The sequence below is a fragment of the Bactrocera oleae genome, chromosome 4 (assembly GCF_042242935.1).
Source record: "Bactrocera oleae isolate idBacOlea1 chromosome 4, idBacOlea1, whole genome shotgun sequence".
Classification (NCBI taxonomy): Eukaryota; Metazoa; Arthropoda; class Insecta; order Diptera; family Tephritidae; genus Bactrocera; species Bactrocera oleae.
The window spans coordinates 58,932,377-58,946,957 of NC_091538.1; the positions used below are offsets into that span (position 1 = coordinate 58,932,377).

General features: G+C 32.3%; 1 protein-coding gene across 2 annotated transcripts; it reads left to right on the forward strand.

Annotated features, from left to right (window-relative positions):
• The first annotated feature begins 213 nt into the window (after nucleotides 1-213).
• On the forward strand, nucleotides 214-14,282 carry LOC106624887 (endoplasmic reticulum metallopeptidase 1). Of its 2 annotated transcripts, none has more exons than XM_036362992.2 (15): nucleotides 214-386; nucleotides 9,597-10,083; nucleotides 10,216-10,265; nucleotides 10,343-10,467; nucleotides 10,651-10,735; nucleotides 10,850-10,970; nucleotides 11,605-11,759; nucleotides 11,838-12,221; nucleotides 12,289-12,469; nucleotides 12,534-12,718; nucleotides 12,807-12,950; nucleotides 13,013-13,112; nucleotides 13,176-13,278; nucleotides 13,338-13,620; nucleotides 13,934-14,282. In XM_036362992.2, the coding sequence occupies exons 1-15, from the start codon at nucleotides 354-356 to the stop codon at nucleotides 14,099-14,101; spliced, it is 2,604 nt and encodes an 867-aa protein (XP_036218885.1). In that variant the 5' UTR covers nucleotides 214-353; the 3' UTR covers nucleotides 14,102-14,282. The 2 variants fall into 2 exon arrangements, with proteins under 2 accessions (XP_036218885.1, XP_036218884.1); XM_036362991.2 differs by lacking the exon at nucleotides 214-386 and adding an exon at nucleotides 5,196-5,563.
• The last annotated feature ends 299 nt before the right edge of the window (nucleotides 14,283-14,581 follow it).

Below are 14,581 nucleotides of genomic sequence, written 5' to 3' on the forward strand. Positions count from 1 at the left end.
CAACTTAGCAGCTTACAACTCCGCTTTGTTCGTCGTTTGAGCGGCTTCTCTCTTTGCGGGTTTCGTCGTCCACTTTAAGCGCGTTGTATCACTTTCTTTCATTTCTCTTTACTTCTTCTCTAACTGTTTTCGCATGGTTATATATTTACACGCTCTCCAAGTATGATTTTAAGCTCAGGTGAAATTTTTAATTCGAAGTATCTTTTAGTTAACTAACTTTTCGACAGTTTGACGGTTGCCTGCGCGAATTCAGCTCACTAAGCAGAGCTTCAACAGAATTAGTGAAATGTTTAGATATTATTTTGAACTCTGTGAAGCTTAAGTAGTGTAGTGCAGCATTTATTTGGCCAAAAATGTGTAGTGAAGCGAGCGGGAAGCATGAAAAGGTGAGAGCTAAATACTTAAAGTGACGAAAGGTTCATGTGACATAAGTGCTGTTATGATGTGCAAGATCTTATATTATAATAATATATTTATATATACTATATTACTAGGTGTCTACCAAGTGTTTGATTGCGTATATTTGAGTGGGTTAAAAAACATTGACGAAAAGTTATGATATAATAAATATAATTTTTTGGATTTATTAATGTGAGCGTGAAAATGCAAGAAATAATAAAAACACCTTTAAAAAAGATATCAAAGTCTTGGGTTGCCTTTTTCTAAAATGCTATTCTAGATAACGGACTTGAGGCAAATGCTTTTTAGTGAAGCATAATAAGTTGCTTAGGTGGTAAGCACGTATTACAGCTAAGAAGCTCGAGCTCTTCTTTGTCATAGCGAGCATAAATATGACGAGAAAATAATTAAGAAATGTCTAGTAATATTCTTTGTAAATAACAAATATAGACAAATTAATTTAAAAAAAATTTTTTTTTAAGCTGAAAATCGGTATGAATTTATATCTGGTATATATTGTTGTTTTTTTTTACAGACATTTTTTTTTACAATATCTAGCTATCAAATATAATAAGTAGTCAGCTGTTGCACACATGATCTCAACTACTTACATAAAAAAAAAATGTGTAAAAACCTTATCTTGTATATAATGCGGTCAAAATCAACATTCCAGGTTACATAAATTTACAACAAGCTTAAAGTTAGTGAATATTCACTTAACTAAAAAATTTCATCGTTCCTATATGTGTAAAAAAATATTTGAGGTCTTTTAAATTTTTTTGCATACTCAGATAGATACACATTTCAAGAATTCGTTTGCAAAATTTCGTTGTTGAAACCTGTCAAATTACGAAAGTTGTCGGGCGTTTGGTGGAGCGGTGTCAAGCCCACGGTCCGCCGCGGGCTGGCGTAAACGCGTTTTTCTCAAAACCACGCTTTTCAAGTTGGTGGAAATCCTACAGAGTGCAAAAATTGAGCAATCGCCATGACATTTTTGACACCTGTTCATAAGAAGCTTGTGCATCTGTGGTACTAGAATTTGTTAAAAAATATTAAAATTTTTTTAGTTAACAAATAATAAGTAATAATAAAAGAGCCTAAAATCTATATTTTTATTTTCAAAAACTCATAGTTTTTGCATTTTTCAAGCGTTCTTCTTCGTTCTAGTACCACGAATGGGGAAAAGTGTACAGTTTAATAAAATATGTTTCTTTTGCATTTCCCATCATATTTACGAACGCTAGTATTTCCACTTTGAGGACGAGTCACCGACGACATGTCGCCATTGTTCGGTAACCCCCTTTTCACCACTTTACTTGGGTCGCCAAAAATTATTTATAAAGCTTCAAAAAACTTTTTCCGACAGCTGTGCAAAAATTTCATAATTTTACCTTTCACGCTTTACGTGAAAAAATTTACAGGAAAAACAGAAGGAGGAGGAGGCCAACAAGGGCCCTTTTAATTTTTTTTTTCTTCAGGCCTCTTTGAGGTGCTGTACTTAGTGCTCTTTTTACGGCTTTTTGAATCGTTATATCTCAGAAGCGGTGGCCCTTAGAAAAAAGTATTGAGAAATCTTTTATAGATAATTGAATGATCTACAGTTTGTGCCTTCAGCAACTTTTTGATACAACTTTCCATTTCTTTTAAAATCGCAAAAAAAAAAGCTTTTTAACCTTTGACCTTGTCTATTTAATTTTACACACTTTACGCAATATTTAAATAAGTACCTTTAGTTCTGAGTATGTCACAGATTATTTAACATGAAGAGCACTTAATTCACTATAAATATGCAATTTTGCAATTATTATTTTTTTTTCTTCGTATTTTTTGCATGTCATTCCAGCACATACATAGGTATGTACATACTAGTTAGTGGTCACTCACTGATGCAGATTTAATGACATATTCATTATACTCGTACATACTAGGTGCAAATTTTTTCCGCGAATCATCTCAGTTAATAAGATGCACTTATACAAGTAGTTATATATATAAATGTATATGTATATGCCAACACAGTATTCTAAAAAAAATAGCTTTACATTATCATTCGACAATTAAAGTTTACAACCCATTTTAAAAACATTTTTATACTCTGAACAGGGTATATTAAGTACGCCACGAAGTTTGTAATACCCAGAAGGTAAAGTTGGAAACCCTTTAAAGTACACGCATATATGCGTGAATGATCAGCGTAACGAACGGAGTCAATTTAATCATATCTATCCCTCTGTCTGCCTGTTTATACGCGAACTAGTTCCTCTGTTTTTGAAGTATCCTCTGTCTGCCGTTATCAAATCTCTATAGCATTAAGCTTTCATACAAACTAAGTGATCAAAATCAATTTTTTGAATGAAAAACTTGTGAATTTGAAGAGCTATCTTCTCGAAATTTGGCTCATATTACCCTGGGAAATAGAAGTTTTGTTTTATGACTTTTTACCAAATTTTGTATGATCTTAATTTCGGAAATATTTTACTGATATATTTAAAACATACCACATCCTTGTTTAGAGCTTTTACAAACTGTTTTATCGGACCTAACTTTATATGAAGAGAGAGTAATTTATTGCCGTTTCTAGCTACTAGAGGGGCATTTAGCGCATTCATACTACCCAGTACTAAAATCACTCTCAAAGGCCAAACTTCTTAGTTCAGTATTCTGTCTTGGTTCTTCTATCCCATAAGCACATGAAAAAGTGGGATTTGGTATATCCTCCTTGTTAACCTTAACTAACCTAACTTGTTAAAAGAAAATTCACCATTTTAAAATCGACGCATATCAGCTAGTTATTTTCTACCATATATTATATATAATTTATTCTCAAAGTAGTCCAAATAGGCCTTTTTTATAGAATCAGGTGCATATAAACGGCATTCTCTAAACATTTAGTCACCACAAACAGCACCACCAAAAACTATTCGGATCATTTAAACAAGTTCTTCTCAATGTAGACATAGTGGTTTATTTATGAAATTTAGTAAGTTTTCGCCCTAAAAATTAATTCAAGTGAGCCGAGTAACAATGTTTCAAAAAGTATCTGTATCAAAAAACCAGAACCGGGATACAGGTAAAACTAGGGCTAAATTAATAAGAAACAGTTTAGGAAGACAAAAAAAAAAACAAAAAGTTTAAAATTGTTTACCAGTAGTATTGGTACACAAAAAAATATATATATTATGTATTTTTGCAAAAAGAACATAAATTGCTTGTTGTTGATTCAAGTTAAGTTAATAATAATTAAACCTAACTTGAGTATGGAAGTTATGACGTTCGCTTTTCATTATTACCAAATCGGAAACAGGTGTGAATTTCTTTGTTCTCTGAACCTCATAAGTTGAGTGTACGTTGTGCAACAATTAGCCGTACTTGCGTGGATACAGAATTGTCTGATCCACCTGTCGAAATTTTCTCGAACATTGTGAGATATAATATACTTAAATTTTACTTCTCAAATGTATCGTTTCTGACTGACCGTGAAAGCACCTGGGTCCTCAATCATTTTGTGAACCTAACATAACATTCATTTTGTGAACATAAGATAACAAACGACCATAAATATATTTTATGTAACTTATTTATGCCTGCAAACAAGGACATTTACCGTAGTCACTACCATCTAATTAAACTACTGAATACCCCAATTATAAAACTAATTAACAAAAACATACACTGACTCTTATGTATATGTTTTAATTACTTTAAGGAATTATTTTCAAAGTACGTGTAGAGCTTCACGAAGAAACATCGTGACAAAATAATGATAATTTTAAAACTTTTTCAATATATTACAAAATAATGCTATTTTAAGAAATAATTTGCAAAAATTCTAAAAACAAATGATTTAAATACAATTTTTTAGAAGAATGAACCCGATAAAATAAATATTTTAAAAGAATGAACAGCTTTCATTCAAATGGAGATTTGTGAGGGATATCCCAAGGGTCCCTGATAAAAACTCCAGTTTGTGAAACTTTAAAGCTCAGTTAATCCATATTCAAGATATAGAAAATAGTTTTTACCATACATTTTCACAGACTCATTCGATAATAATCAAGCAAATACTTACCAACACTGCTTTCTAAACATATTTTAGATTGATTAAAGCATTTTTATTATTAAAATTGATAATGCTCATAAAATACTGTTTATACTAAGATTATGCTTGATTTAAAATTTCAAAGCTCAAACCATTGTGTGATTAATATTAATCTGTCATTGCTTCTGTCAAATAGTCTTCAGCTGTCGCATCACACACCTTCTCGTACCTAATTACAGTGTCCCACTTACCTAACCACCACTGTACCGCCAACGAAAAATGATAACATTTACTCCGCTGCAGGCAGGGTTGTAATTTTTCAGACCAATTTGGGAAGAAACACTTCCACATTGAATAGAAAGTTTTAAAATAAACAAAAAAAGATTAGACACATCAATCAAAAGAGAAATTAAAAAAATAAATAAAAAAGTAAATAGAACTACGCATTTATTTATCACCAAAAAAAAAGGTATAAGTATATAAAAATATACAACAACCAACACAAATCGATCGCTCTCTCTATCGTGTTTTGTTTCGCATTATCCAAGAGAGTATGGTGCACTTGCCTCCGAACCGGCGATTACTCACATACTCGCAGACATTTGGCAAAATTAACTAAATCTCTGGAGAGCATTTGAAAAACTCTCCATTTATTTACCTTAAAACATATTGAGAGCCAAAGGCATATACTCACATACTCTTTAACTACAAGTATGTGTGCGTGTAACAATAACATTTCGTATACCTCAGCACGCCGGCAGACGGACAGTATGTGACTAAAAGTCATGTCTTTTGGTTGTGATTTGATTAGTGTTGAGCTAGTACAAGTTTCGAATTTGTTAGCAATCCGAAAATTGAGAACCACTTACCTGACAAATTGGCTAAAATAAGCAGTGTAAATAATACTTTTTAAGATTGTGCTGTCTGGTTGTTGTAACTTAATAAATCGCCAAAAATTATTGGCTAGTTGCGATTTAACTAATCGCATATAGTGTTTGATTTGTGGGCTCAGTTGTTTGCTGCACGATGAGCAGTAAGGGTGAAATCAGACGACGTGTGATGACGCCTAATCCCAATACGCACACCACCGATCCGTTGCTGCAGCAGCGCAGCGAGACATTTCGAGTAAGTACAAGTTAGACTCAAGCCGGCATTTAAATTACTGCCTCTCTACATACATACTGTGCATATAAATATATATGTATGTATGAGTTTTATAATGAGTGGTTTGAGAGCAGGAATTAAAAATTTATACTACGATATACATATACATATATATATTTACAACAATGGTTTTACAATGTGCTTAAATACTAAAAATTAAAATAAAAACCTGCGGCATGCAATAAAAATATATAAAAAAGTAAACAAGCATCTGCTTGTTGCGCTCATCAATTGCATCGCATTAGCACGTTCCGCAAATTAATAAATACTGATTTGTTTACATAATATAATATCTTTCATTATTTAACCCGCATATATATTTTCAATATTTACGTAAAAGAATCACAGAAAACAAAATATATAAAAAATAAATAAATAAATGACGTGAAAAAATAAATAAAAGCTTTAATTTTAATGTTTGCTATATAAAAAAAATTCTTAAACTTAGAATATGTTCTTAAATTCGAGTTTAAGTTATTGGGTATATGAATAACAGTCTAGTCTTCAAGAAACTTAGATTAATTTCACAAATTTAATACATACATACATTGTTGTTGCAAAATAATTTGTATGTATGTATAAAAAATTAGTGTTAAAGGAAAAATATTGTACGGTAAATTCCATATTAGTGGGTAGTGTTTAAGTTGGAACACCAAATTTATGTGGCAACTCTGTATTTTTGATTATTAAATTTTTTAAAATGACATAGAAAATCATTATATTATATAATGTTCAACAAAAGCCTGAAAAAACTAAATTACTTTTTATTTGATAGAAAAATATTATTAACAACGAAATCACTGTTCAAATTTTTATTACCAGAGGAAGCTCAGCATATACTTGTAATATATGTATCTATGTGTATGTTTGTTTTATATACATATATTAGCTTTTATTGAATAGAATATAGAATTCAGTATTATTTTTTAACCACCCTTGGACTTACACAGCAACTCAATCATCATATTTTTCAACTCAATATAATATAAATCCATCATAAAATTCTTTCCAATAAAAAAAGAAGGTTGGCATCTTGGATTGCCGCGGTAAAGCTATTGCATAGCATTTTTTCTCAACTTTTGCAATTATAATTATTTACAGAAGTTTAAAACTTGATATTCTCTAAATATCTGAAAAATACCGCGCCATGGTGGTCCCATATTTCGTTGTGGATTCCTGTCGATCATTATTCATTATTCATTTTCAAGTTCAATTTTTCCGCAAGAAAAATTGCCAACCGCTCTGATATTTTATCAGCAAAGTTGTTGTTGAAAACACCAGCCAAGATAAGTGGAAATTTATTACCATTGATAATCCGATTGAAATACCTAATTTAAATTGTATTATTCAAGTCGAACGAGATACTGTTCCAAAAGGTGGGGTAGCTCTTTACCAAAATAATATGTTACTAATATTATACTCCGAATATTGAATAATTTAATTATTATTATTTAAATTTTGATTAAATTCTATATTTTTATTTGCCATTAAATATCTAAGATATTATTATTTTGAATCACCCTGCTCTTCTATTGATTTGTTCCGCTTGAAATATGCGAAAATACGCCTACAAGTATGCAAATATTTTGCGCATACTTTGTGATCGTGTTAGGACTATTTTCGTTACGGGATTTCTTGATTCGGTCGCTGTGCTCAAAGCGCTAGTCGCTAACGTTTTTTTAAGTGACCAGGTGCTTAACACCATACGCTTGATGATAAAATTGATAAGGCGCTAACACCTTAGGGGTTTTTGTTTTTATTTCTCAAGTGAGTCGGGTACTAAATGTAAACACAAAAATTATACATACAAAGTGTGTCCCAAAAATAACCGAACTTAATACTTGAATCATACAACATGCAACATTATATATTGTAAATTTTCAGTATTCACAAGATAAATTCATCTTCTTTTAAACTAAGAAACACCAAACTTAATATAAATCGGATGACAGATAAAAAAATATCTATAATCCATTACAAAGAGCATTTATAAATTGTTGTTTTAAACTTAATACGAATTTAAAAAATACGAATTGATAAAAAGAAGTTTATGGCAATGAATGTATGAATCGTACTCAAGTTTATACGTACGTGATTCATACAATTTAAATTTATGATCGTGATGAAAGTCCTATTATCAACTAGCTGGTAATCGTGCTGAATTGGTAGAAAAAGTCCATGAAATTATTGGTATCGATGTAAATTTTACTACGAAAATATTGGCAGAGAAATTAAAAACGAGTAAAAACGCTATTTGTATTACACGTGAATTAAAGGAAGACCAAAAAAGTGAACGAGTTTTAAAAAAAAAAACCGAATTTATCTCATCAACCACCCTACATATTAGCTTGACAATCGCCATATAACTATTTTAATTTTCAAAACTGAAAACAAACATGAAAGGAGTATCCCAGCCATTTAAGCTGCTGTAAACGAGGTGCATGCTCTGATTAATTGCTCCAAACACTGTATTGAGTCTAACTATTTTTGTTTACATTAGAACTTTAAAATATAATAAAATATGCATTTTATTTTATATCTAAAAGGCGCGGTTATTTTTAGGACACACCTTGTATATTATATGCATACATATACAAGTATATGCTTGGTGTTTCTTTTAACGAATTTTGGAAATAAAAATGTATCTATCTTTTCTCCAATTCTTTTTCGATGTGGTTGTAGTGTATAGAAGTATAGTTATTTTATTTTAGCACTAGTCACCGTCTCCTACATTTGTATATATATTTATATAAATATATATATAATATATATATATATACAATCATAGTAAAGCCGTTTGATTATAGATACGGTTCTTCTGATTGCGTTTTTAGAAGTTTGCTGAATCATAGTAAAATTGATGTGCTTTTTATGACACAATTTTTATCAGCATTATTATGATATATATGTAGGTTTATGTAAGTGTGTTAATACATACTTTTGGGTGCATATATGATACTAATTTTAAGATGTAAATTGATTCAGCTGACTACAATAAATTATAGTTACCGTAGATTTTAGGTTTTTCTTATTAAAGACTAATCTTACTGTTAAAATGGTTTCATCTGTTAAAAGAATACTTTTAGAGCCGTTGACCACCTGCCACTGCAAAAGCTAATTTGCTTCAAGCCTTTTGTCAGAAGATCATAAGTCGACCCCACAGTAGGGCTTAATATGGAGGTCAGTTTTAATGGATGAATTGGTTCGAATCACGCAAGTACGATCATTTCTCTTTCTATCACAACTGTAGACGTTTGGCAAAAATGGTTAATAGTGCGGTTAACAAATGTTCTCAAAATATTAACTGAATTTATGACAAGACTAAGTACACTCTATAGGGTTTCCGACGTGTCCTTCAACAGCCAGAAGCTGCTATGGCGAACCTAATATACCCCCTTTACTATTATTTTCTTAACCATAAAACAATAGAAAACGATCAACCAAAAAAGCAACTCAGATCATATCTAAGTTTCGTCAACACAATACAAACCACTGATAAAGATACGCCAATATTCAGTAACATATCTACGGCGTATACACGTGAATTTATGACCTCTCGAGTTAAACATAAGGGGCGCAGTAGCCGCATTGTATCAAATCTTATCATAAGGTTATACGATTTTTGCCAATAGAACTTTAGAATTTGACAAAGCGAAGTTCATAGCAAGTATAGAAAAAATAGAGTATTTCAATTCACTAAAAGCATATGGATTTGCTAACATACAAGTTATTAATCAATGGCAATGTCAGATAAGATATATGATTAGTTAAAAAATTTATGGCCGCTGATAATAACTGCCAGTGCATATAGATGCATAAAATATAAGCCACCTATCAAACTGAGTACAAAAACAAACTGTGGCGTCAAGGTTAGTAACGCTACAACCACTAGCCCTTCATTGCTAATATATAAGCATTATTTATAGAACTCTTAGTAAAAAAAAAATCCAACACACCTCTCTGATACCTCATTACTCAAAATACTTTTTCGCAGACCCGAAATTGCTGGCAACGTCTCTTCGTTGATCATGGTAAAATCAAATGGTACTGGGCACCAATCTTCCTCAGCTTTTGGGTGCTACTCTACTTTTGCATATCCATACCCGCCTACCATCGATTACCCAAACCGATTAATATTGCGGATGAATCCCGTTATCCTGATCGTTTTATAGCGGAGAGAGCAGAACAAAATTTGAAAAAACTGACTGAATTAGGTCCCCGTGTGGTGGGTAGCAAGGCGAATGAGGAAGGTGCTATCAAATATTTTCAAAATTACGTAACAAAACTGAAAGCTGAAGCTAATCCCATATACGAAATTGAAAGTGATATACAGTTAGCTTCTGGTAGCTATTGTCACTGGAATATGGTGAATATGTATCAAGGTATACAGAACTTTGTTATTAAAATTGCGCCGAAAGAGTCGAATAGCACTTCGTATTTGTTGGTGAATAGCCATTATGATTCGGTGCCGCATGGAACAGGTAGGTAAAAAGCAACGGTATTTTTGCCTCGTTAAGGCTTAATTTTATAAATCACTCATCATATAAATTTTATAAATCACTATTAAAAACTAAATACTCGGTTTTTTTTTTGTTAATTTAATTCAAACTAAGGTGCTGGCGATGACGGCACAATGGTTGCTATTATGTTGGAGACAATACGCGTAAGTTAAAACTAAAATAACTTTCGTTGTTTATAAATCTGATATTCGAAATTTCCGGTTTTATGATGTTCGCATAGGTTTTATCGAAATCGGATAAGCCGCTGCGTAATCCTGTTGTCTTCCTTTTCAATGGCGCTGAAGAGAATCCACTACAGGCCTCACACGCTTTCATTACACAACACAAATGGGCCAAATATGTCAAGTAAGAGACGCACAAACAAATTTACCCAAAGTTAAATAGTTATTCAATAATGGCTCATTTTAATATACTTGCATAATACCAAAATATTCAATCAATAATGAACTTCAAGTCAGCAGCTCTGTTTCATCTCCTTTCATGAACTCATTAAAATATTAATTACTTTTTAAAATATTCAATATGCAGAGCTTTAATAAATTTGGACTCAGCTGGCAACGGTGGACGCGAAATTCTTTTCCAATCTGGCCCTAATCACCCTTGGTTGATGAAGGTGAGTAGTAGAAGGAGAAGAAACGGTAGAAAAATATCTTATTAAAACTTTACCTATTAAACTCTAGTGCTAGCCCTTTAATGTTAATTTGAGCACTTCTATTAATTTAAACAGCATTATCGACGCGCCATTATGCATCCGTATGCGTCGACAGTGGCGGAAGAAATGTTCCAACGGCAGTTTATACCGTCGGACACGGATTTTAGAATTTTTAGAGATCACGGGCGTATAGTGGGTAGGTATAAGTGTAATTGAATGTGATTAATAATTTATTATAATAAGCACAATACATAATTGAAAATAGCTCTTCCACAACTAGCACATTTGATTAGCTCTTTCAATTCAAACACCAATACCAACAAAACTGCAATATTTATATAATGACACTCACATATATCATCGCAAATGTCAATACTAATAAAAATATTATGACGAATGTCAGTACGATTACCAATTGTAAACCTAATGTTAATATATTAACAATCACAACGATAAATACCATTACAAGTAAAAATATTGATGCCGCGGTATTACTATTAAATACAAGCAATATTACTGATAATATGATAAATAAGAAAAACAACAATATCAATACAAATATCAATAGCAATACCAATACAAACATCTAGTAATCGTAATGCCAACTTATAAATACTATACAAGTATTACACAAATACTTGTAAAACCAATACCAGTCAGTACCAAATATACGTATATAATTAACAAAACCGAATTCAAATCCCTCACATAAAATATTAAATACATGATACTTTAAACAAGTATTTGTAATTCAATTACTCATAAACTACTTGCAATGTGTATATTAGTATTTATGGTTTTTATTTTCTAATATATCTTTCTACTCCCAGGTTTGGATATGGCACATCAATATAACGGCTATGTCTATCACACACGCTACGATGTTTCGGCGATCGTACCACGTGGTACCTTCCAAAATACAGGTGATAATGTACTAGCGTTAGTGCGAGAACTTTCCAATGCGCCTGAGTTGGAGGATCCCTCAGTAAGTAGTTATTTCAGTGTAAACTTAATTTCACCATTCATTTTTTTAGTTTCATCATTCTTTATATTTTTACTTTAGCACGATTCCGAAGGCCATACCATCTTCTACGATGTGCTCGGCCGTTATTTGGTCTTCTATACGCAAACTGAGGGTGTCATTTTAAATGTATTCATTTCCATAGTCGCGATCAGTATATGCACCTACTCGTTCAAACAAATGGCAAATAGTACGGGTACTAAATTCGGTAGCGTCTTAAATCGTGCTCTCACTTTACTCGGCGTACAAGTACTCGCTGTGATCAGCGGTACAGCGCTCTGCTTCTCGGTCGGTGTATTCATGGATCTAGTACATATGCCGATGTCTTGGTTTACCAACTCTTGGCTCATTATGGGTTTGTACTTTTGTCCGCTGTTCTTCGGTTACGCCATAGTGCCAGCATTATATTTCCATTCGCAACGGAAGGTGAGTGCAGTTTTCCGTATACAAATATATATGTGAATTTTATATAACGTATTTAATTTTTTTTAAGGAGCGGTTCCCACTTGGTTATCGTATTCAAATATTGCTGCACTGCCACTGTCTCTTCCTGACTTTCGTTATACTGATCGCCTCTATTGCCGGTATACGCTCCGCTTTTATGCTTATGATCGCGGTGCTCTTTTATTCAATCGGTTTGATCATCAATTTATGTACCAAATTACATAACAGCTGTAAGTGAACACATAATTATATAATTATTACATTTTTCATTACCGGAAAATATTTTTTTCACAGCATTACTATGGCTGATACCACATATCCTCTGTAATATTCCACCATTCCTTTTCTACGCCTACCAGGCACATGGTTTCTTTGTCGCCTTCATTCCAATGACCGGTCGCTTCGGCGCCAGTGTAAATCCCGATCTGATCATATGCGCATTTACAGTGAGTATGGGTTTACTCACCGGCGGTTTTATGGTAAGTAACTCAATCTAACTTTATTTAATTATAATTATTATTATAATATTTATTTAAATATCAATATTGTTCACATTTCATTTCATAGATTCCAGTACTCAACCTGTTCCACAAGTCCAAAACTATAATTTGCTCACTACTCACATTTACTGTGCTCTTTATAATACTCGCAGTGACACCCATCGGTTTTCCGTACCGTCCAGAGACTAATATACAGCGCTTTTCAGTATTGGTAAGTCGACAAAAACCAATATTATGAAACCTCTAAAATAATTTTTCCAAATTTAAATTCAGCACACCCGTCGCGTCTTCCATGATCAAACGAATGCTGTACGTCGCATAGAGACAGGCTACTTCCTTTTACCGCAAGATCGACGCACTTATTCTGTTAAGAGTACGTTCTTCTATGCATTTTAAGTTAGTATTGAACCTAACCTCAAATTATTTCCACCACCAGATCACTTACTCAACATGTCTTCGGCACAAACACTCGACAAGGATTGCGCCGAGGAGATGCTGTGCGGTTTACCGCTCTACAACCATCGCTGGCATAAAGCGCGGTATGTGAACACATGTTAACACTCAAATAATATTAAGGAATTTTTATTTTTTTCAACAGCGCCTCAAGTGTTTGGATCCCTGGCCCTGATCCCAAATTTGACAAAGAGCCACAGTTGAACTTGATTTTAAAGGATCAATTAAGTAAAACTTCTATACGCTATGTACTAGAGTTAAGTGGTCCCGATCACATGGGCATCTTTATAAATCCTTTGAAAGATCGCAAGATCAAAGCCTGGTCATTCCATTACACGCCATTGCGTTTGGATTGGGAGCCACCATACTTCATATATTTCTCATACGGCAAGGATAGTACTCCATTGAAATTCACACTTGAATTTGAGGTGAGTATTTATCGTGGGTAAATTGTATATTTATAGTGGAAATTAAAAGAGAAACATATATTTTATTTCATAACTTTGCATTCATAAAACATTTCCCAAAATCACTTCCCAACATAACATATCATATGATAAAACGTCGCATGATATGTTATCAAATGATCACATTATCACATGCTAATTATCATATGATGTTTTAGAAAAATCATCATATAGTTTAATGTTTTCTAATGACTTAAAGAAAATTATATATATTACTATATAGTACATAAATAAATGAATAATAAATGTATTAAAAATTTCATCTCATTCTCAGAATCCCACGGAGGACTGGAGCTCAGCTATATTTGAGATTGGCATCGCTGGCCATTGGAATCATGATGAGCGCACTCATACTCCAGACTTTAAGAAATTTCTGCAGAGCTTCCCCAAGTATGTGGATGCGATAGCATGGCCAGCATATTATGAGACACGACTGTTCTAAGTTCAACATATAATTTTAATGTTCCAACTTAATATTGACTTAAGAAAAAAGTTCTTAGAGGAAATTCTGAAACTATTCTTTTTTTAATTTATTTCTACCGTGCAAATTTGTAGAACAACAAAAAAAAAATTATAAATAAATATAAATAATTTTTTATAATAAACCAGTGAAAATTTTCAAACTTAATTGAGTTTTTATTTAAAAAAAAAGAAAATGGCGGTTGAATCAAAAACTCAAATACATAGCTACAAGCCTGTAACTACAGTAATTAAAACGTACCGTATTTGCGTTTTTTTATTGCTACAACGATTCGGTTATCAGAAAAATCCACACGCAGACTCATGTCCCGATTTGAAAAATGTTATGGATCACTCGCTGAGTCAACACAAAATATTTTTATTTAATAAAATCTGTTTCTAAAAATAATTTTCGAAAATTCCAGAGAATAAAATTTCGAGTGAACAATTATTTCTTTATAAG